Source organism: Aotus nancymaae, unplaced genomic scaffold, assembly GCF_030222135.1.
Source record: "Aotus nancymaae isolate 86718 unplaced genomic scaffold, 86718_ANA_hifiasm-v0.15.2.pri h1tg000059l, whole genome shotgun sequence".
In the NCBI taxonomy this organism is placed as follows: Eukaryota; Metazoa; Chordata; class Mammalia; order Primates; family Aotidae; genus Aotus; species Aotus nancymaae.
Window position 1 is genome coordinate 8737387 of NW_026988473.1, and position 22018 is coordinate 8759404.

The following is a 22018-nucleotide window of genomic DNA, read 5'->3' on the forward strand; positions in this document are numbered from 1 at the left end:
GTGCCCTCTGGCTCCCTTCCTCCCCCTCGGCCACCTGGGCGTCCCCAGCCTTGCAGCGCTGACGGCCGGGGAGGCTACCCGCCCCCAGCAGAGGGCTCCGCGAGAGCTGCAGCGGCAGTGGGGGCTGCGCAGACGTTGGGGCCCAGGATTTGAAGGCTGTTCACAGGCACCCCGAGACAGCGTCCCCATTCTGGGCGCACTGGATTTGACGTTCCAGGACTCACGCCTGGAAACCCCCCTAGGCCCCGTGGCTCGCAGACCAGGACTCCGCCTCGGGTCCCCGAGGGCGCAGCGGAGCGTCGCAGGACGCCCAACAGGTGCGCATTGTGTCCCTACGCCCCGCGACCCGGGCGGAGTCGAGAGCCTGGGTGCCCGCAGGCCGGGGAGAGGGGGCGGGACGGTGCCCAGGGCAGGGCTAGGTGGCGGCCGCCGTCCTCCTGGGCGGGGCGGGCCGCCTCGACGCCGCCCTCCCCAGCGACCAATGGAGGCCGAGGTTCCGCGCGGGGATTGGAGCGGGCGCGGGAGGTCAGCCAGCTCGCGGGGCCGGGGCCGGGCCGGGGGCGGGGTCCGGCGAGGCGGGCGCAGTCCGCGCAGTTATAAGGCGGGGAGCTCCCTGCGCCGCGGGTCGGGAGGTGCACGCTTGCTCGTACGGCGGCCGCGGCGGCGGGGCGGGGCCGGAGCAGCGGGCGGCGGCGGAGACGGCACCCAGGAGCACGCCTTGCTTCCTCGGGGTCTCGCTCGGATCTCGGTCACTGCCTGGGTGGACCTCCAGGACTCGTGCGTGCAGCATGGGCGGAGTCGGAGAGCCTGGACCGCAGGAGGGACCCGCGCAGCCGGGGGCGCCGCTGCCCATCTTCTGCTGGGAGCAGATCCGCGCGCACGACCAGCCTGGCGACAAGTGGCTGGTCATCGAGCGCCGCGTCTACGACATCAGCCGCTGGGAACAGCGGCACCCGGGAGGCAGCCGCCTCATCGGCCACCACGGCGCTGAGGACGCTACGGTAAGCAAGCCGTAGGGAAGCCACCCACCGGCGGGTGGAGCCTGGAGCTCGGTCGTGGGCGCGATGTCCCCCTCCACCTGTGGGGCCTTAGCATCCTCCCTCCCTTTGCTGACCTTTGACCTCCACGCCGGGATCCAGAGTTGGGATGGACCAGCCAGGGTCTATTATGGGGTACGGAGGCCACTTCCCTGCTTGGAGGACCCATCGCTGTCCACGGAGCAGGTCTGCGGGGGAGGAGGGGGCCTCAGAGGTGGGTGTGTCATGCTGCAGAGCCTGCTGTAGGCGATGGGCTGCCCTGTTGCTCCCAGGTCCCTGTTTCAGTCTGGGTCCCCATGCTGGGTGCTTGCTGAGGGCTAGGGGTGGGGCAGGGCAGGGTCCCCAGGGGCTGGTAAGGCTATGCCATTAGAGGCTGGGGGCTGGGCTGGCCTGAGGTCTGTGGCTTTCCCAAGAGCTGCTGTAAAGGGCTAAGGGACAGTGAGTCACCTCTCCCGGCTAGCAGCTGCACGTGGGAGGGCTTTGCCAGCCAGGCGAGGTGGGCCTCTCTGGGAAGGACAGTCACCCCAGGAACAGGCTGGCCCCTGGGGACCCCAACTTCCCATTCCCAGCCCCTGTCTAGACAGGAAGGGAATGTAGTCTGGCCCCTGGGGACTGTCTGGCTGGGGTCCAATGGTGGAGCAGCCACACCAGCCCCTTTTCCTCAGTCCCCCCACCCTGCCTTGGAGAACAAGAGTTAGGGCCACGATGCCCTGTCCTTGACCCTCTAAATTTCTAAGTTGCCACACTGGGTACCAGGAAGGTCTTCAAGACCCGAAGACATGAATCCCGAGTGCTGCCCTCAGGTCTTGAAGAATTCAGTGCTGTGGGCAGCAGAGGAGCTTCTGTCCTGTCCCAGGACTGTCACTCTTGTCAGGGCCACCTGCTCTCGCTGATGGCCATCTCCCACGTGTTAGACAATCTTCACTGGACTCTTTGAGGAAGAAAGCCCCTCTTTTCCCTTCCCATCCCAGGAAGCTGAGGAGTGAGGATAAGAATCCTCCTGAAATTCTAAAAATAAAAGAGAAACTCTTGTCTGTGGCTGCTCAAGGGCCAGGCACTGGCCCGAGGGGAGAGCACAGCCGTGGGTTGAAGCAGCCGGGGGCAGTATCTCAGTGTGCAGGTGTTTGCATGGCTGGGTGAGTGTGGGTGTGTGTGCCTTTCTGCCAGGGCATGGCGAGATAAGGGGCACAGCCTCTCCCCCTTAGCCTGGCTGAGCCCTGGCCTCCCTTGAAGGGGTCTTGCAGATGCCTGCACTGATCTTTTTTAAAACAGTATTTATTTTATTTATTACTTATTATTTTTATTTGTTTAAAAATAGAAACAGGGTCTTGCTTTGTTGCTTGGGCTGGTCTCAAAATCCTGGATTCAAGCATTCCTCCTGCCTCAGCTTCCCAAGGTTCTGGGATTATAGGCATGAGCCACCACACCCAGCCTGCTCTGATCTTTCTGTGTGGATACAGAAAGCTTTCCTCCCCAACTCCCCACACCCCCAACACATTCCGGCCCAAGACGGAGTCTCGCCCTGTCACCCAGGCTGGAGTACAGTGGCGCCATCTTGGCTCACTGCAACCTCTGCCTCCCAGGTTCAAGCAATTCTCCTGCCTCAGCCTCTCGGTAGCTGGGATTATAGGTACATGCCACCACGCCCAGCTTTGTATTTTTAGTAGAGATGGGGTTGCACCATGTTGGCCAGGCTGGTCTCGAACTCCTGACCTCATGATCCACCCACCTTGGTCTTCCAAAGTGCTGGGATTACAGGCATGAGCCACCATGCCCAGCCGGGATACAGAAAGCTTTTATTTCATCACTCGTCCTGCCTGGTGCCAGGCCTATGCTGGGGTTTCCCCCAAGTGGAATTCCTGACTGAACATTTAGAGCTTGGGATGCTGAGAACTCCATCATACAGTTTTCTCATTGATTCGTAGCTAATATGATCTGTTTTAAAAACATCTCTCTGCTCCCTGGGGCAGGGTCCCAGCTCTGCTATTGGAGGCACTGAGGCAGAGCATATCACTCCTTGAAGCAGGAGTATATCACTCCTCTGTGCCTCAGTTTACTAATCTGTAAAGTGGGGAGAGCTGGGACAGATGGTGAGCCGGCTGAGGGCAGGCCTATGTCTTCTCAAGCCCGTGGCCCAGGCCTTCCAGGTAGTAGTTTGTGTTCAGTAAATGCTGCTGGTCCCTAAGTATGAGTGTGTCCTGCTCACTGCAGCCCTGCACGGCTACCCCTTTGCTGGGTGACCTTATCTGATTACAGCCCTATCTGTAGTAGGAAGGAGCCACTTTAGGCTGTCTCTTAGCTCTCTCAAAGCCTCACACCCTGGACCAGAGTTGCAAGAAACACCTGGTCCATTTAGGCCAAAGGGGCGTGAGGTTGCCAGGGTGGAGCGATCTGTCTTTGTCCATGAAGAACCCACAGGGCAGACCAGGAGCTGGGCCAACTTCATGTCCCGTGTAGTTGAGCCCAGACCCCATCCTAGGCAGTGGCCTCAGGTGGAGGTGGGCCAGCCAGTTGCCAGGGCTGGGTTCCGGCCGCCACCTCTCACCAACCCCGGCTGCCCATCAGCTGTTCTCATGTCCAGGCAGCGAAGCCTTCCTGCCAGGAAATTCCCAGAGTTTCTGTGCCATGAAGTCAGCCTGTAGCCATCCTAGGACACAAAGCCGGGTGCCTGGGGAGAATGCTCTGGGCTGTTGGCCAGGTTTGTCTAAGAGTCATAGGCAGCCTGATACTAACAGAGCCAGACAGGGAGGGATGAGGCCCAGCCGCTGCTGGCCATAGTACACAAGTGCCATGTGCTAACCACCTACTATGTGCCAGGTTTTGAATTCAGTGCTTGATTTATTGAAACTCTCTTTTTAATTCTCAAGGTGTCCCGTATGAGGCAGGCACCATTTACTGTTATTGCCACTTGACAGATGAGAAAACAGAGGCTCAGAAAGGCAAAGTGACTTGAAATTCAGTGATTGGTGTGGGATTTGAATCCACAGTCATGTTCTTAAGCACATGCCATGCTACTCTAGCCTGTTTATTTCTATCACTCATTCATTCTTCAATGATTACTCATTCAGTCCATCAATAAGCACCTTCTCTATGTCATGCATGGTTCTCACCTCTGAAGATGTGGCTGTGAGCAAAACTTCTGCAGGGAGTGAGTTCCCAGCAGAGGGACTGGTGGGACTGTGTGTCCTGTGTTTCAGTAATACAGTGTGGTTGCAGCAGAGAGCAGTGGAGAGAGGATCTGGCAGCGAGGTCTAGAGGCGGCTGGGCTGGTTCATGCTAGATGTTTGTGTCCTCGGAAGGACTTTGGCTTTATTCTAAAGAGGATGGGGAGCCGCAGAGGGCAGAGCAGTCTGATGGACATTTGAAAGGATCCTTAATGGAGAGAGCGAAGGCAGAGCCTCCTAGAAGAGTAGAGGGTAAGAGAAAGGAGGATGGGGACCTGCCTTCCCCAGGGGAGGCCACTCAGAAGAGGCAGAGTGTGGCCAGGGCAGACAGCAAGAGAGACTGTGGACACAGGCACACTGGTCCAGTGTGAACCACTAGATTTAGCTTCCTGTAGTCTTTAGAGAGGGAGCCAGCCTGGCCTAACTCTGTGACCTTGGACACATCCTTTTGCTTCTGGGTCTCAGTTTCCCCATTAGTGTGAGGAGGATAAGAATGCTTTTGTACTGGGCACACTGTGAGGATGATGCTGGACATCTGGGTGCCTGGTTACCATGGGCAACACAGCTCTATTCATGGGTATGGTGAATGCATTGCCCACAGCTCCTCAGGGTGGATGAGGGGTTTCCCAGCAGCCCTGGTGCCCTTTGGGCCGAAGCCCTAACAACTGTGGGAAAATCCAATTTCCAGCAGACCCTCTGAGCTCTCTGCCTTAGCACCTTCCTTTTGAGTGGTTCTCTAAGCCTGGTCTGGGCTGGCCAGTGCTGCACCAGAGGTTGAATCATAGTAATTGCAGCCAACAGTTGTTGACTACACACTGTTCTGAGGGGTTTAGATGTGGTAACTGAATTCACCTAACAACTTTGTGAGGTGAGTCCTGTTGTTAGCCCATTTTGCAGCTGAGGAGACTGAGTTTAAAACTGGGTAGTGTAATAGAACCTTCTTGGGACCCTTGAAGGGTGGGGCCTTTGTACTTGGGCCACAAGGGTGGGGTTTGTGTCTGGGTGGGAGCTGGGGAGGGGCAGATCTGAGGCCACCAGAGTGGGGCAGTGGCTCTGGAGCTACTCTGCTCCCTCCTACCACACTGACTGCCTTGAAAGTCCCCAAATGGCCAGGCACCATGGCTCACACCTGTAATCCCAGCACTTTGGGAGGCCAAGGCAGGCAGATCACAAGGTCAGGAGATTGAGACCGTCTTGGCTAACATGGTGAAACCCCATCTCTACTGAAAATACAAAAAATTAGCCGGGCATGGTGGTGGGTGCCTGTAATCCCAGCTACTTGGGAGGCTGAGACAGGAGAATCCCTTGAACCCAAGAGGCGGTGGTTGCAGTGAGTCGAGATCACGCCACTGCACTCCAGCCTGTTGAGAAAGTCCCCTTAATGGCCACTCCCATGAAATGTGACTGCTCTGGGGCCCCAGCAGTCATTTTCTGCAAGGCCACTGTCCACCCAGGCCCCTTCCCCAGAGGGGCTGCAGTGCCCTGTCCCTTCCCTGTGGAAGGAATCGGGATTGTCTGGTGGCGTCAGCAGGATACTGCCCCTGGGCGTCCCTCCCCCTTTCTTCCTGCGGGTTTCTGATGAAACAAGTGGGATCCAGTTGTGAAGCCAGAGGTCAGTGGTGGAGAGAGGACCAGGGGCCAGAGGCTGTAGCTGCCTTGGGGCTGTCGAGGCCTCAGCGACACCTGTGAGGCCAAGATGCTGGCTGCAGGAGCCCTCACATATATGCCCACCCTTCACCAGGACATTGAGGGGGACAGGGGTGGCTTCTTGGGGGTGTCTGCCTTCGACTTGGGCTCCGCTACACAGGCCAAATTTGGATGTGCCATGTTTAGAGTTGTGTGTCTTTTGGATCTCTTTGGGCCTCAGTTTCCTCATCTGTAAAATGGATACTGATAGTGCTTCCCCACTGGCCTCCTCTGAGGGGCACCAGGGAGAGGATGGGATGGAGCATGGTGTGCTGGGCATGCTCCTGCTCTACCCGCCTACCTGGGAGAGGAGAGAAGCAGGAACATCATGGGGGTGTCCTTTGAGGTATAGCCCTGTCACCTCAACCTCCTGCAAAGGCATGAGGAGGCAGCGAGGACAGACCCTGACCACCTGAGCCCCCAGCAGCCCTGCCACACTCCCTGCTCCCTCCTCCTCCTTCCTGACTGATCTAGAACATTCTCGATTCTTCTAGAAGGCTGCCCACTCCTCCTCTCAGCCTCAGGCTTGGCCAGGACTTAACAGGCAGGTGGAAAAGCAGCATCTCCACTCTCTTCCCCTACACCTGCAGGCTCCTCCCACAGGCACTTACCTCTAAGTGGACTCTCAGGAGAAGGCGCATCAGGGCTGCCGGGCTCAGATAAGAGCTGGACTGTGGAGCTCTTGCCAGCTACCAGGCCCCTTCTAAGTGCTTTACTGCCACTGACTCCATCCTCCCAGCGAGATGTGCATTTGTGGTTCCCAGTTTACTGATGAAAAAATACTGATGAGAAAGGTGTGTGTTCTCATCTGGGTCTCCCTGGCTCCTGGGTAGCAGCTCAGGTTCCATCCTGGGCAGGCTGGCTCTGAGCCACCTCCCCTGACCAGCTGCTGTGTGGACTTCATGGTGGGGCTGGGGCAGGGCATGGGCTTTTATGGCCAACTGAGCCACTCTAGGCTTCCAGGGACCAAGGCCAGGCTGAGCTGTCTCTGTATCCTGAGGGAGCATGAACATCATGGAAGACGGGCCTGGGTTCGAATCCCAGCTCTGCCACTATTAACTGTGACCTGGTCGGGCACTGTGGCTCACCCCTGTAATCACAGCACTTTGAGAGGCCGAGGCAGGCAAATCATGAGGTCAGGAATTCTAGATCAGCCTGGCAAACATGGTGAAACCCCATCTCTACTAAAAATACAAAAATTAGTTGGGTGTGGTGGCACACGCCTGTAATCCCGGCTACTGGGGAGGCTGAGGCAGGAGAATTGCTTGAACCTGGGAGGCGGAGGTTGCAGTGAGCCGAGATCATGCCTCTGCACTCTAGCCTAGGCGACAAAGTGAGACTCAGTCTCAAAAAAAAAAAAACTGTGACCTGGCAGGTATCCCTTCCCTCTGAGGCTTCATTTCCTCACCAGCAAAATGGTTCGTGCCCCTGCCTTGTGGGCTGTGGAGGGTCGGCTCTCGCCCACTTGTTCATACCTGCTGTTGAGCAGCTGCTCTCTGCCCACCTCTCAGGGTGCCGCTGTGCACAGGGCCTGTCGCTGCCTCCAGGAGCTTGTGCTTGGGGGTGCCGTTTTGATTCCACCGCTTTCACCCATCTCTGCTCAGGTACCCAATGAGAGAGCTCGAGTGCTGCTTTCCACTCGCTTGGGTGTGGGTGGCGCACGTACCCCTGGGTGGACGTTTCTGGGTGCGCTTAGGGTGGGTGAGAGTGGGGCCTCCCGAGGTTCCCTGAGACTCCATTGATAAGGCCCAAGAACCACCCTCCTGCTCCCGCAGCCCAGGCTTCCAGCAGCCGGACCCTTGGCTTCTTGAGATAGTGACTGGCCTCGTGGCAAGGACCCTCGCACCCCACCTGGGAGACCAGCTCCCTCCCCTCTGGTCCAGGAGTGGCCACAAGCACCATTTTTTGTTTTTGTTTTTACTTTAAGTTCCGGGGTACATGCGCAGGACGTGCAGGTCTGTTACGTGGGTATACATGTGCCATGGTGGTTTGTTGTACACATCAACCCATTATCTAGGTTTTAAGCTCCGCAGGCATTAGGTATTTGTCCTAATGCTCTCCCTCCCCTTACCCCTCACCCCTCGACAGGGTGTGTGATGTTCCCCTCCCTGTGTCCATGTGTTCTCATCATTCAACTCCCACTTATGAGTGAGAGCAGACCTGGGTTCTGATCTAACCTCAGTCAAACCGAACTGTGTGACCTTGAAAAAATAGCTTAACCTCTCTGAGTCTTAGCTTCTGCCTGGCCACCAGGTCCTTAAGGAGAGGCCCAGAGAGGACCGGGTCACATGACCTCAGCCAGGGTTCCAGAAAAGGCTGTTTGCTGGTCTATCAGGTTTCGACCTGAGCACCCTGCCCTGCTGGTGCTCCCTGGCAGCATGAGAAGCACAGCTCCCGGAGTGCCCACCCAGCCCCGAGAGCCCAGCCTGCTTCCCAGGGAACTGTCATAGCCCCACCTGTCTCTTCCCCAGCTGGAGCCCTGTCCATGGTTCTGGGGTTCTCTGACACAGCCCTGAGGGGCTCACACTTTCCCTTATCCTTGCAAAGGGTATTCCTGACTTGAAGACCTTTGGGTGGGCTTGGCTCTGTCCTCCCCTGTCAGTGCCTTGACAGGCCTGGTCCAGGTGAATCAGGACCAGTGGGAAAGGAGGCGAGGAGACCAATCTGCACCCAAGATCCTCAGCTCAAGGAGGTGGCCCCAGAACCGACGGGATGAAAGAGGGAAGGGTTGGGAGGGAGGAGATTCTGGGGCCACAGCCACAGCTTACGTGTTGTGCTGGGTGCATCTGTGCCTGCCTGGTGGGACTTTGCGTACTGTGTGTGCAAGGCTGTGTTTGGCTGAGTGTTCACGTGGGCTGTGATCGTGGGCATGTTTCTGAGCGTCTGAGGTGGGCTGCTGAGGTGTGTGATGCCTGCTGAGTGATGCCTGCTGAGGTGTGTCTGTGTGTGTGTGTGTGTGTGTGTGTGTGTCTGGGGAGTTTCAAAGGAGAGAGAGGGAACCGGCATCACACTGGTTCAGCCTTAAAAAGGGAGGACATCGGCCGGGCGCAGTGGCTCATGCCTGTAATCCCAGCACTTTGGGAGGCTTAGGCGGATGGATCACAAAGTCAAGAATTCAAGACCACCCTGGCCAGGATGGTGAAACCCCATCTTTACTAAAAATACAAAAATTAGCCAGGTGAGGTGGCAGGCACCTGTAATCCCAGCTCCTTGGGAGGCTGAGCCAGGAAAATTGCCTGAACCTGGGGGGTGGAGGTTATAGTGAGCCGAGATCGAGCCACTGCAATCCAGCCTGGGCGACACAGTGAGACTCTGTCTGAAAAAAAAAAAAAAGGACATCTTGACGTGCTGCCACCTGGTGCTGCAACCTGGATGAACCTTAAGGACACTGGGCTGAGTGACAAGCCAGAAGCAAAGGGACAAAATGTAACTTCTCCCAGATGAGGTTCCTGGAGGAGGAGGTCTGTGTGGACAGAGGTAGCGTGGTAGCGTGGTGGTTGCTGAGGGCAGGGGAAGGAGGGAATGGAGAATTTGTATTTAATGGGGACAGTTTCAGTTGGGGAAGATGAAAAGGGTCTGGAGCTGGATGGTAGTGATGGTTGGACAACACTGTGAATGCACTTAATACCACTGAGCTGCACACCTAAAAACGCCTAACATGGTAAATTTCATGTATATTTTGCTACGATTTTTAAAAAATTGGCTGGGTGTGGTGGCTCACGCCTGTAATCCCAGCACTTTGGGAGGCTGAGGTGGGAGGATGGCTTGAGCTCAGGAGTTTGAGGCCAGCCTGGGCAACGTGGTGAAACTCCGACTCTACAAAATATGCAAAAGTTAGCCCAGTGTGGTGGCTTGCGCCTGTAATCCCACCTACTCAGTAGGCTAAGGCACAAGAATCTCCTGAACCTGGAGGGTGGAGGTTGCAGTGAGCTGAGATCGCACCACTGCACCCCAGTCTGGGCGACAGAACGAGACTCTGTCTCAAAAAGAATAATAAATAAATAAATTTAAGAATTGGAGACCAGGTGTGGCTCATGCCTGTAATCCCAACACTTGGAGAGGCTGAGGTGGGAGGATCGCTTGAGGTCAGGCGTTTAAGACCTGCCTAAGCAACACAGTGAGATCCTGACTCTACAAAAAAGTTCAAAAGTTAATGAGACATGGTGGCTTGTGCCTGTAGTCCCAGCTGCCATGGAGGTTGAGATGGGAGGATCACTTATGACCAGGATTTCAAGGCTGCAGTGAGCCATGATTACGCCACTGCCCTCCAGCTTGGTGACAGAGCGAGGCCCTGTCTCAAAAAAATTTTTAAGTGTTTTTTTGCGTTGGGCGTGGTGGCTCATTCCTGTCATTCCAGTACTTTGGAAGGCTGAGGGGGGCGGATTGCTTGAGTTTAAGACCAGGAGTTTAAGTCCAGCTGGGCAACGTGGTAAACAAACCCCATCTCTACCAAAAAATACAAAAAAAAAAGAATTAGCCGGGCGTGGTGGCACACACCTGTACTAACAACTCTAGGCGAGGCTAAGATAGGAGGATCACCTGAGCCCGGGAGGTTGAGGCTGCAGTGAGCAGTGATTGCGCCACTGCACTCCAGCCTGGGTGACACAGCAAGACCCTGTCTCAAAAAAAAAAAAAAAAAAGGTATTTTTTTAAGTTAATGCTCAGCATTCCAGACCCAGGAAGACCCTGAAGTCTTGTTGCCTTCGTTTGCCCAGGAGTTTGAGGCTGACCCTGGGTACCAGCAAGACTGCATCTCTAAAAAAAGAAAAAAAGTCACCCAGTGGTGACTCAGTAGAGCCCCACCAGTCTTCCCTCCTGGCTCCCCTGTCGACACCAGCCCTAACTCTGCAGGCAGCCGGGGGCCCAGACAGCTTCCTGGGGATCCCCAGCCTTCCCTCTGCCCCTTTCTCTCCCAATTTTGCTGCCCCTCCTTCAAGATTCATCTCAGAGAGGTGAGATCTGCACTTACACAGTCCCCTCCTCTGTCACGATGGAGCCAAGCCAGCCCGGATTATTCTAGAAGGGGCACACCGTACCAGCTCCCCAGTCTCCAGGCTGCTCTGGGCCTGTAAGAGCAGGCAAGGGGACCCCTAGTAGACCACGTAGGTGTTACCTCTTAGTGGGTGCTGGAGGGGCCTGAAGTGCTTTTTGCCCCAGGGTTGTAGAAGAATGTCCTGGCAGTGACTTCAGGGACCGCTGGCTGTCACTTCTGTTTTAAGGTACACCAGCTGGTAGGCTCATTAGCAAGAGGACAATAGGAGGCCCCTGTCCTCGGTCAGCTTTCTTCAAAGGGGTTTCCTTTAGCAACTGGGGGGCCTCTCAGTCACCTTCTCCAGACCCATGGGGACACCACCACCCAGCTCCTGCTGCTACGGTTCAGGCTAGGCCATTCGGAGAGACCCTCTGAAAGTACAAGGAAAAAAATCAGTCGACGAGCTGCGAACAGTTAATGAGCCGATTGCAATACCAAGACCGCGGGCAGATCCGGAAGGCTAAGTGAGCCTCGGTGTCAAGTTCAAGTTTACTTTACTTCTGGGGCCACTTCCTGGCTGGTCTCTCTCCCTGGGTTTATCTTTCTCCCAGTCTGTCTTTTCCTCTCACCCTCTTTCTTTCCTCCTTCCTTCTGCATTGTACTCCACCCCAACTCCAGCTATTACAGAGAATTGCAAGAATATTAGATTATTCATTTTATTTACTTTTTTTCTTTTTTGTAAAAATAGAGACAAGGGCAGCTGGGTGGGGTGGCTCATGCCTGTAATCCCAGCACTTTTGGAGGCTGAGGCAGGTGGATTACCTGAGGTCGGGAGTTCGAGACCAGCCTGACCAACATGGAGAAATCCTGTCTCTACTAAAAATACAAAGATTAGCTGGGCGTGGTGGTGCATGCCTGTGTTCCCAGCTACTCAGGAGGCTGAGGCAGGAGAATCACTTGAACCCGGGAGGTGGAGGTTGCAATGAGTGCCTTTTCACTCTAGCCTGGGCAATAAGAGTGAAACTCTGTCTTAAAAAAAAATAAAAAATAAAAAATAGAGCCGGGCGCGGTGGCTCACGCCTGTAATCCCAGCACTTTGGGAGGCCGAGGCAGGTAGATCATGAGGTCAAGAGATTGAGACCATCCTGGTCAACATGGTGAAACCCCGTCTCTACTAAAAATACAAAAAATTAGCTGGGCATGGTGGTGCATGCCTGTAATCCCAGCTACTCAGGAGGCTGAGGCAGGAGAATTGCCTGAACCCAGGAGGCAGAGGTTGCAGTGAGCTGAGATCGTGCCATTGCACTCCAGCCTGGGTAACAAGAGTGAAACTCCGTCTCCAAAAAAAAAAAAAAAAAAATAGCGACAAGGTCTCACTATGTGGCCCAGGCTGGTCTTGAACTCCTGGCCTCAAGCAATCCTTGTGCCTCGGCCTCCACAAAATGCTGGGATTACACACGTGAGCCACAGTGCCTGGCCCACTTTATTTACTTTAAAAAAAAAATTAGGCCAGGTGTGGTGGCTCACACCTGTAATCCTAGCACTTTGGGAGGCCAGGGTGGGCAGATCGCCTGAGGTCAAGAGTTGGAGACTAACCTGGTCAACATGGCAAAACCTTGTCTCTACTAAAAACACAAAAGTTAGCCAGGCGTGGTGGCACATGCCTGTAATCCCAGCTACTCAGGTGAGTAGATAATCACCGAGACAAGATAATCTCTTGAACCCAGGAGACGGAGTTTGCAGTGAGCTGAGATTGTGCTACTGCACTCCAACCTGGGCAACAGAGCAAGACTCTGTCTCAAAAAAAAAAAATTATATTTTCTGCTCCTGCTTCTTGCTTTGTAAGTCAAATGGGTTTAACTGTTCAAGTGTCTTCCTCACAAACCCCCAAGAACTCAATGTGCGTGGCCCCTGACTGATATGCCCCCACCCCGTGACCCAATGGTCCTCAGTTACAAGTTTTCCCACCTACCCTTCGCCCACTGCTTATGTTTGTAAAAACGGGGTAAATCAAATGTTTGTGACCCAGATTTTATTCTACATGCAGTGGAAACATGTATGACTTACAGAAAGCTTTTTGAAAAGCAAAACCTTTTTTTGTGGTTCAAGAAATGGCCGGGCATGGTGGCTCATGCCTGTAATCCCAGCACTTCGTCAGGCCGAGGCAGGTGGATCACAAGGTCAGGAGTTTGAGACCAGCCTGGCCAAGATGGTGAAACATCATCTCTACTAAAAGTACAAAAATTAGTCAGGTGTGGTAGCAGGTACCTGTAATCCCAGCTACTCAGGAGGCTGAGGCAGAGAATTGCTTGAACCTGGAAGGCAGAGGTTGCAGTGAGCCAAAATCACACCACTGCACTCTAGCCTAGGCAACAGAGCAAGAATATGTCTCAAAAACAAAAACAAAAAACTTTGGGACCCTTATAAGTCAGGCAGTGTCTTTATTGGGCTGGGCACAGTGGCTCACACCTGTAATCCCAGCACTTTGGGAGGCTGAGGTGGATGGATCATGAGGTCAAGAGATCGATACCATCCTGGCCAATATGGTGAAACCCCATCTCTAAAAATACAGTAATTAGCTGAGTGGCGCAAGCCTGTAGACCCAGCTAACTCAGAAGGCTAAGGCAGGAGAATTGCTTGAACCAGGGAGTTGGAGGTTGCAGTGAGCCGAGATCATGCCACTGCACTCCAGCCTGGGCAACAGAATGAGACTCCACCTTGGGGAAAAAAATAAATAAATAAATCAGTCTTCCAGGGAAGTCTTTCTGTAAATCCAGAGCTGTAGATGTTTGACCGTGTTCAGAGAAGGGCCCTTGTGCTGGGTGAAGTGAACGGGGCACAGCAGGTGATGAGTGAAAAGCAGAACAACCTGGGGCCCCGGGAGGACCAGGGAGGGCTCATGGGCGAGGCGGACCCACTTGGTCCCATGCCTTTGACTGTTCGTCAGCCGACCGACTTTCTGTCCGTCTGTGGTCTGCTCTGCCCATCCATCCGTAGTTCTTCCGCCTGTCTCTGCTGGCTGCTACTGTGCTACTCAGCTGTGTCTGTCTGTCCATCTGCCTGACTGTCTGTTCTCCTTCAGGATGCCTTCCGTGTCTTCCATCAAGATCTCAATTTTGTGCGCAAGTTCCTGCAGCCCCTGCTGATTGGAGAGCTGGCTCCGGAGGAACCCAGCCAGGATGGACCCCTGAATGTGAGCAGGGCCCTGGGGGAGGCTCGGCCCCTGAGGAAGTGGGATGGCTGGAGGGCTGGGAGGGAGACATCGAGACGTGGCCTGGAGCAGCTCCGTCGGCATTTGCCCAAGGGGATGCAGGGCCAGGGCTGGGCCTGCCCTCCCCTCCCGGTGGGCAGTAAGTTGAAAGTGAAGCTGTAGGGATGCCCTGAGAAGCCCAGGGCTCCAGATCTGGTTCAGCCAGGCACTCATTCTGATCCCGAGACAAGCTCCTTCCCGGTTGTGGTTCAGCATCCTCATCTACCAGGAGGGTTTTGATGAGCTGATTTCTCTCCTGACTGCAGCCTCTTACCCACCCCATACCTTTTGGGAGGGAGAGGAGGCTTTGCTACCAGCCAGAGCTCCAGCTCACATCCTGGGCTGGATGTTCTTGTCACTTCATTCCCCTTTGCACACACCACTTGGGCCTGGTGCTGGGAGGAGTGGCTGGGGCTCCAGGAGAATGAGGGTGGAGAGGAACTGCTTCCCTGGCTGACTGGCTCCTCTGCTATGGCAGGCGCAGCTGGTCGAGGACTTCCGAGCCCTGCACCAGGCAGCCGAGGACATGAAGCTGTTTGATGCCAGTCCCACCTTCTTTGCTTTCCTGCTGGGCCACATCCTGGCCATGGAGGTGCTGGCCTGGCTCCTCATCTACCTCCTGGGTCCTGGCTGGGTGCCCAGCACCCTGGCCGCCTTCATCCTGGCCATCTCCCAGGTGACCCCAGCTCTGTGTTCCAGCCGCCCTAACTGCCCAACAGACATAGGTCCCAGTGCACCTGGGCATTGGGAACATATTTGCTAAATGAATGAATGGGCATTGAACGGATGAATGGGCGAATAAACGGATGAATGAGTGAACAGCCTGAAGTCCTATTAGGTGTGTGTGTGGGTCAAGCTGCATTCCAGATGATCCAAGAAGTCCCTTATTTAACAAATCCTGCCGAGCGCAGTGGCCCGTGCATGTAGTCCCAGCTACTTGGGAGGCTGAGGCTGGAGGATCGCTTGAGCCCAGGAGTTCTGGGCTGTAGTGAGCTATGCCGATTGGGTGTCCGCACTAAGTTCAGCATCAATATGGTGACCTCCCGGGAGCAGGGAACCACCAGGAGAGCGAGTGTGCCAGTGACTGTGCGTGGGTGTGGGGGTTGAGGAGTGGAAGGAGGGGTGAACCGGCCCAGGTAGGAAACAGAGCAGGTCAAAACTCCTGTGCTGATCAGTAGTGGGATCGCGCCTGTGAATAGCCACTGCACTCCAGCCTGGGCAACATAGCGAGACCCTGTCTCTTAAAAAAAAAAAATCCTGATCAAGCACAGGGCCATGGAGCCACAGGCTGCTGCCCTGCAGCTTCATGACACAAGCCCCTCCACCTCCCTGGGACTCAGTTCTCATCTGTAAAAAGAGGACGCTGGTCCACAAGGGTCTTGAAATGGAGCATTCACGCAGGGGTACCCGGCAAGCTGAAAGAGTTCGCTGGGGCTCCGTCCTTCCCAACAGCTTCTGACCCTGCCTGTGTCCCCAGGCTCAGTCCTGGTGTCTGCAGCATGACCTGGGCCATGCCTCCGTCTTCAAGAAATCCCGGTGGAACCACGTGGCCCAGAAGTTCGTGATGGGGCAGTTAAAGGTGAGGGTGGGGGTGGGTGGGCAGCCGGGTGCTGAGCTGGGGGAGAGGCGCTGGGTCTACTGAAGTGTGTGGGCACAGAGTGGGAGGCACAGCCTGCCCCTGAGAGCCCTCTCCTACCCCACAGGGCTTCTCTGCCCACTGGTGGAACTTCCGTCACTTCCAGCACCACGCCAAGCCCAACATCTTCCACAAAGACCCAGATGTTACAGTGGCACCCTTCTTCCTCCTGGGGGAGTCATCCATCGAGGTGGGTGGGGAGGGATGTGGACACCCTCTGGCTGGGCCTGCAGCTCAGGGGAACTAATGCAATGAGTCCCCACTCTGCCCCTGATCTAGCCCCTGACCTAGCCTCTGACCTAGCCCTTGACCTAGCCCCTGACCTAGCCCCTGATCTAGCCCCTGACCTAGCCCTTGACTTAGCCCCTGATCTAGCCCCTGACCTAGCCTCTGACCTAGCCCTTGACCTAGCCCCTGACCTAGCCCTTGACCTAGTCCCTGACCTAGCCCCGATCTAGCCCCTGACCTAGCCCTTGACTTAGCCCCTGATCTAGCCCTTGACCTAGTCCCTGATCTAGCCCCTGATCTAGTCCCTGATCTAGCCCCTGACCTAGCCTCTGATCTAGCCCCTGACCTAGCCTCTGATCTAGCCCCTGACCGAGCCCCTGACCTAGCCTCTGATCTAACCCTTGACCTAGCCCCTGACTTATTTCCTGATCTTGCCTTCACCTAGCTGGGCTGAGCCCCGCTTCCGTGTCTTTCCTTCCCACCTCCCAACCTGCTGGGGACAACCAACCTGGTTGCTAGAATCTAGAGTTGCCTTTGACCCTTGGCCCCAGCCAGCCCTGTGACCTTGCCTGGGAGAAGGAGGTGGCCTGGAGAGCTGCTGTCTCCAGCCACTGCCTGTCTCCACAGTACGGCAAGAAGAAACGCAGGTACCTACCCTACAACCACCAGCACCTGTACTTCTTCCTGAGTGAGTGTCCATCTGTCCTCCTGGGGTGGGGGTATGCGTGGGCCTGCACTATCCTCCCTGCTGTCCTGAACCACTCCCAGCCACCTCCGCTTCCTTGTCATGGCACCCACCCAGCCTCTGCAGCCTGTACATTCTGTCCCAGCACCATGACTTTCCCCAGCTGTTTGCCCTGCCTGGGACACCTGACAGCCACAGGCCATCACAGCCCTGCTGGGAGCTTCCTCAAGCCCCACTTAGAATTTCTTCCTGCCCTCACACTAGAGCGGTCTGGGGCCCTAGACACTTTGGGCCATTGCTGGGGTGGACAGAGCGAGCACTCAAGGCTGGCCCTGACCTGTGGCAGAAGGGAGGCGGGAGGTTGTGGGGTGAGGGCAGCCTGGGGAGGCTTGGACACAGGGTCAGGGGCGATGTGGGGTCATCCCAGATGGATGTGACCAGCACCACCAGATGGATGTGACCAGAACTGGGTGCAGGAGGTCCCAGGAGCATTCCTGGGGTAACCGCCCCTCACTCTGCTGCCCACCTGCCTCGGCAGCCCGGCTCCCTCCTAAGCGCTCATACCCCTTCTTACAGTTGGCCCACCGATGCTCATCCTGGTGAACTTTGAAGTGGAAAATCTGGCGTACATGCTGGTGTGCATGCAGTGGGCGGTGAGTGGGGTTGCCCAGAACCCTGGGCATCTGGCTGCTGTGGCAGGAGGTAGTGTCTCGGGGGACAGTACCTGCCCATGAAGGCACACTGGGTGCACATGTGCGTGCCGCAGTGTGGTTTGCATGTGTGCGCGCAGCAGGAGGGCGAGTGTGCCAGTGACTGTGCATGTGTGCGAGGGTTGAGGAATGGAAGGTGTGGGGGTCTCTCTCGGTGAAGGTGTCCTCTTGGGAGGAATTGCTGGGCCACCTCTGCCAGGCCTCTGCGTCCCTGGCAGGACCTTCCCAAACACACCCTGCATGACACCTTCATCTCTGTCAGCCCTGTGGGCTTGGCAAGGCAAGGACCCTGTTTCTTTACTCAACTGAGAAAACCAGAGGGGGTGGTGGCCTGTCCTGGGCTCTGAGGCAAATCAGGCAGAAGGGTTGGAACCTGAGGTCCCCCTCCCACCTGCCAGGCCTCCAGACCCCTGGGCGCCTGATAACCCCTCGGTGTCGCCTCTGCCCTCCTCTGCAGGACTTGCTCTGGGCCGCCAGCTTCTATGCCCGCTTCTTCTTATCCTACCTCCCCTTCTACGGCGTCCCTGGGGTGCTGCTCTTCTTTGTTGCTGTCAGGTATGGCAGGGAGCGGTGAGGTCACACACAGGTGACAGGTGACTCCACTGCACCCCCCACCAGAGCCTCCCTTTCCCCGTCTGCAGAATGGGCCCGGGGTTACTGCCTCCCTGGCTCGCTGGCGGAATCACATAAACACAAGCGTGAGAGGAGCCCAGTGTCGGCGGGTTTAGGGAGCATGGCATGGCTTGTAAGTGGCCCCATGGGTGTCCTCCTTTGAGAGCAGGGCTGCTCTGGGCTCAGCCTCACAGTGGACACTGCTCCATTCAGGTTCTTTAAACACTGGCAAGGGGGCGATTACCACAATCCTATTGTACAGATAAGGAAGCCGAGGCCACCCAGGGACAGCCTCCCTCCAGCCTCCACTCAGGGTGCCTAAGTGGTGAGCTGGACCTAGGGCAGTGCCCAAACCTCCTCCACAGGGTCCTGGAGAGCCACTGGTTTGTGTGGATCACACAGATAAACCACATCCCCAAGGAGATCGGCCATGAGAAGCACCGGGACTGGGTCAGCTCTCAGGTGGGCAGCAGTACGGGGGCTGGGTGGGGCCCATCCTGGGTGGGGCGGGGAGTATCCCCACTAGGAGCCAGCTGGCAAAGGAGGGATGAGGCCCTGGTGGGGCTGCCAGGTGGGGGACAGTGCCGTGGGACCAGGGATCTGCGACGGCTCCTTACCTGTGCCCCGCTGGCTTCTGGCAGCTGGTAGCCACCTGCAACGTGGAGCCCTCGCCTTTCATCGACTGGTTCAGCGGGCACCTCGACTTCCAGATCGAGCACCAGTGAGTGCGGGTGCTGGGGGCCTGTGGGAAGTGGGGAGTGGGTCGTGGAAGGAGACCAGTGGGCAGGGCCTCTCGCTGGAAACCTCCCAGTTCAGGTGCCAGCACACGCTCCCCGCCCCCAGCCTCTTTCCCAGGATGCCGAGACACAACTACAGCCGGGTGGCCCCACTGGTCAAGTCGCTGTGTGCCAAGCACGGCCTTAGCTATGAGGTGAAGCCCTTCCTTACTGCGCTGGTGGACATTGTCAGGTGAGGCTGAACCCTTGGCTCCGGTGACTTTCCGGGGTCTATGCCTGCTCTTGTCCAGGTCAGCCTCCTTCTGTCCCCCTGGGGCCTCTGAGCCTTATGGGCCCCTCCCTAAGAGCTGCCATTCTGGCCTTTCTGTCCTCATCCCATGCCCTTCCCTGCTTCCCCAGCCTTCATGCACACAGCAAGAATTTCTGGAGCACCTACCGCAGACTCGGGCTGTCCCACAAACACAGCGGTGCCTGCGGTGAGCAGGTCTATGCAAACCTACCCCCAAAGGCTGAAGGAAAGAAGCTGACAGATCCAGATTCTCGGAAAGAAACACTTAATAGGGACTTATGAACAGAAGCCATGTCTCAGGGCTGGAGCGGTGGCTCATGCTTGTAATCCAGCACTTGGGGAGGCTGAAGCAGGTGGATCACTTGAGGTCAGGAGTTCGAGACCAGCCTGGGCAACTCGGTGAAACCCCATTTCTACTAAAATAATACAAAAAACTAGTCAAGTGTGGTGATGTGCACCTGTAGTCCCAGCTATTCGTGAGGCTGAGGCGAGAAAAATTGATTGAACCTGGGAGGCAGAGGTTTCAGCGAGCCGAGATCGCGCCACTGCACTCCAGCCTGGGAGACAGAGCGAGACTCGGTCTCTGCAGCCCCTACCCGGTCACCTGCTCTCCTCACCTCTCCCCGCCCTGAGGGGCTTTTTATCGTTTTGCCAAAGCACATCTCTCATTTTCTGTAATTTCCTTATTTGTTGTTTTAACTGCTTGCTGTTTGCTCAGCTCTAAGAAGGCAAGAAGCTCCCTGGAGCCTGTTTTGATCTCTGATTGTAGGAACGCAGCCTGCTGGATGGCAAGGGCAATGCATCTTCAAGGAAAGCTGTCTGATAACTGATGCTTGACCCTAAATGCCAAGCTCATGGCACAGAGAATCCCCTCTTGTAGACGTTCATCAATCTCCAGTGGTCATCAGGTGCATAAGGACCACCTGCATGAAGTTCACCCTGCAAGCTCACTATACAGAGGGTACTTTTTGGAGGGCATGTGAGGGGACCTACCATCTCTTGGCTGCCTGAGACATGATTTTTTGTTTGTTTGTTTTTGAGACAGAGTCTCGCTCTGTCGCCCAGGCTGGACTGCAGTGGTGGGATCTCAGCTCACTGCAACCTCTGTCCTGAGGATTCAAGTGAGTCTCCTGCTGGACTGCAGTGGCGGGATCTCAGCTCACTGCAACCTCTGTCCCGAGGATTCAAGTGAGTCTCCTGCTTCAGCCTCCCAAATAGCTGGGATTATAGGCACCCGCCACCATGCCCAGCTAATTTTTTAGCTTTTTGTGTTTTTTTTTTAAGTAGCAACAGTTTCACCATGTTGGCCAGGCTGGTCTCGATCTCCTGACCTCATGATCTGCCCGCCTTAGCCTCCCAAAGTGCTAGGATTACAGGCGTGAGCCACCACACCCAGCTGGGGCTGCATTTTTAATAAGGTGGTAGGATGGGCAGTATTGACAGACTGGCTTGTGAGCAGGGACAGGGAGGATGGGAGAGGCCTCGCCCTGGGGACATCTGGCGAAGAACATTCAGGCAGAGGGCACTTGACCCTGAATGCCAAGCTCATGGCATAGATAACCGAGGCAGGTATGCAGGCGCTCAGAGGAGGGACACACCCAGCTTGCATCTTGGAAAGCCGCCCCTACTGGGAGTGACTGGTGGGCAGGAGTTGAAGTGGAGAGAGTAGAGTGGAGGCCACTCAGTCCTGTGGCCACCTTGGAGACGGGAAACAGAGGCCAGATTCTAGGTCTCACACCTTCACCTTGGAGACGGGGAACAGAGGCCGGATTCTAGGTCTCACGCCTCTGCGCCTTTGCACATGCTGTTCCCCTTACTTGGATGCCCTTCCTTCCTGTGCTGGTGTTCAGACACCCACTTCTACTCCATGACCCCTCCCAGCCTGATGCTCTGAGACCCTGGCATTTGGCACAGCCCCTTTAGGGCACCTGGCACGGAGCTTCCTAGCAAGTTGTTGACATTTCTGGCTCCTCTGCTCAATATTGGGCCCAACATTGGGTGGGCAGGTTCTGTCTCTGGGTTGCAGCACCCAGCAGGAGGAGGCAATGGAGAACTGGGTGCAGGAGGGACAGCTCCCCCGAGGCTCATGCCTGAACTTGGCCTTGGCTACCGTCCAGCTCCCCTACCCCACACCGCTCACCTGGTCTAGATTCCACTCCAGAGAATGAGCACTCAGCTGTTCTCACAACCCAGCCTCTGGGTCCCGCATCGCTGCCTGCCTCCAGGGAAGGGAACACACAGGGAATGGGATATTTCCACTGACACTTACCATGGGGGATATAGGGTGTTAGCATCTTGCAGCTGAGCTCCTAACACCCACACCAACCTCTCAGGTCCCTGAAGAAGTCTGGTGACATCTGGCTGGACACCTACCTCCATCAGTGAAGGAAGCACCCCCTCGGGCAGAGAAGGGCTCAGGGCACCAGCAGCCAAGCCAGCCCCTGGTGGGATCGACACCCCTGCCCCCCACTGGCCAGCCTGGGGGTGCCCTGCCTGCCCTCTTGGTACTGTTATCTTCCCCTCGGCCCCCTCACATGTGTGTTCAGCAGCCCTAGGCCTTGGCTGTGGGCCTAATGGGATGGGGTAGAGAGGGAAGGTGAGCATAGCACATTTTCCTAGAGCAAGAATCAGGGGAAAGCTGTTATTTTTAATATTAAAATACATCCAGATGTATTATGGAGTGGCGTGGTGAATTTGCATGAGTTTTGAAGCTGGGTCTGCCCAGATGCCCAACAGCGTTCAGGCTCTCAGCCCTGTGTGTGTTGTTGGGGCGGGGCGGGGAACGCTAAGGAGCTCCCTTCAGCTCTAGATGCCCGTGGCTGCCTGGACTCGGACCTGCCCCAGGGCCTATTCACTTCCTGTGCATGCTGGGCTTCAAGTCACTTGACCCTTCTGCATGATGGGATGAGCGGGCCCAGCAGATGAGGACCCAGGGCTGGGGGCCGCGTCTGTAGACACCTCTGGACACGGGTTGGGAAAGATGGTTGTGGCTCTGGACCTGCACCGGCCTCC

General features: G+C 56.1%; 1 protein-coding gene across 2 annotated transcripts; it reads left to right on the forward strand.

The window, feature by feature from the left end:
- Nucleotides 1-626: 626 nt before the first annotated feature.
- FADS3 (fatty acid desaturase 3) lies at nt 627-21679 on the forward strand. Of its 2 annotated transcripts, none has more exons than XM_012454401.2 (12): nt 627-1001; nt 13942-14052; nt 14588-14785; nt 15587-15688; nt 15813-15935; nt 16601-16661; nt 17235-17311; nt 17826-17923; nt 18346-18442; nt 18622-18701; nt 18824-18949; nt 21340-21679. In XM_012454401.2, exons 1-12 carry the CDS (start codon nt 789-791, stop codon nt 21389-21391), a joined length of 1338 nt encoding a protein of 445 aa, XP_012309824.1. In that variant the 5' UTR covers nt 627-788; the 3' UTR covers nt 21392-21679. The 2 variants fall into 2 exon arrangements, with proteins under 2 accessions (XP_012309824.1, XP_012309823.1); XM_012454400.2 differs by lacking the exon at nt 21340-21679 and adding an exon at nt 19117-21332 and having other exon boundaries at nt 713-1001.
- The last annotated feature ends 339 nt before the right edge of the window (nt 21680-22018 follow it).

Excerpts from the sequence above, each read along its gene's own strand:
- FADS3 (XM_012454400.2), top strand. The coding sequence starts at position 789 with ATGGGCGGAGTCGGAGAGCCTGGACCGCAGGAGGGACCCGCGCAGCCG. Across the intron at positions 15,936-16,600 it reads TGGGGGAGTCATCCATCGAG|TACGGCAAGAAGAAACGCAG; the intron begins GTGGGTGGGGAG and ends CTGTCTCCACAG. Across the intron at positions 17,312-17,825 it reads TGGTGTGCATGCAGTGGGCG|GACTTGCTCTGGGCCGCCAG; the intron begins GTGAGTGGGGTT and ends CCTCCTCTGCAG.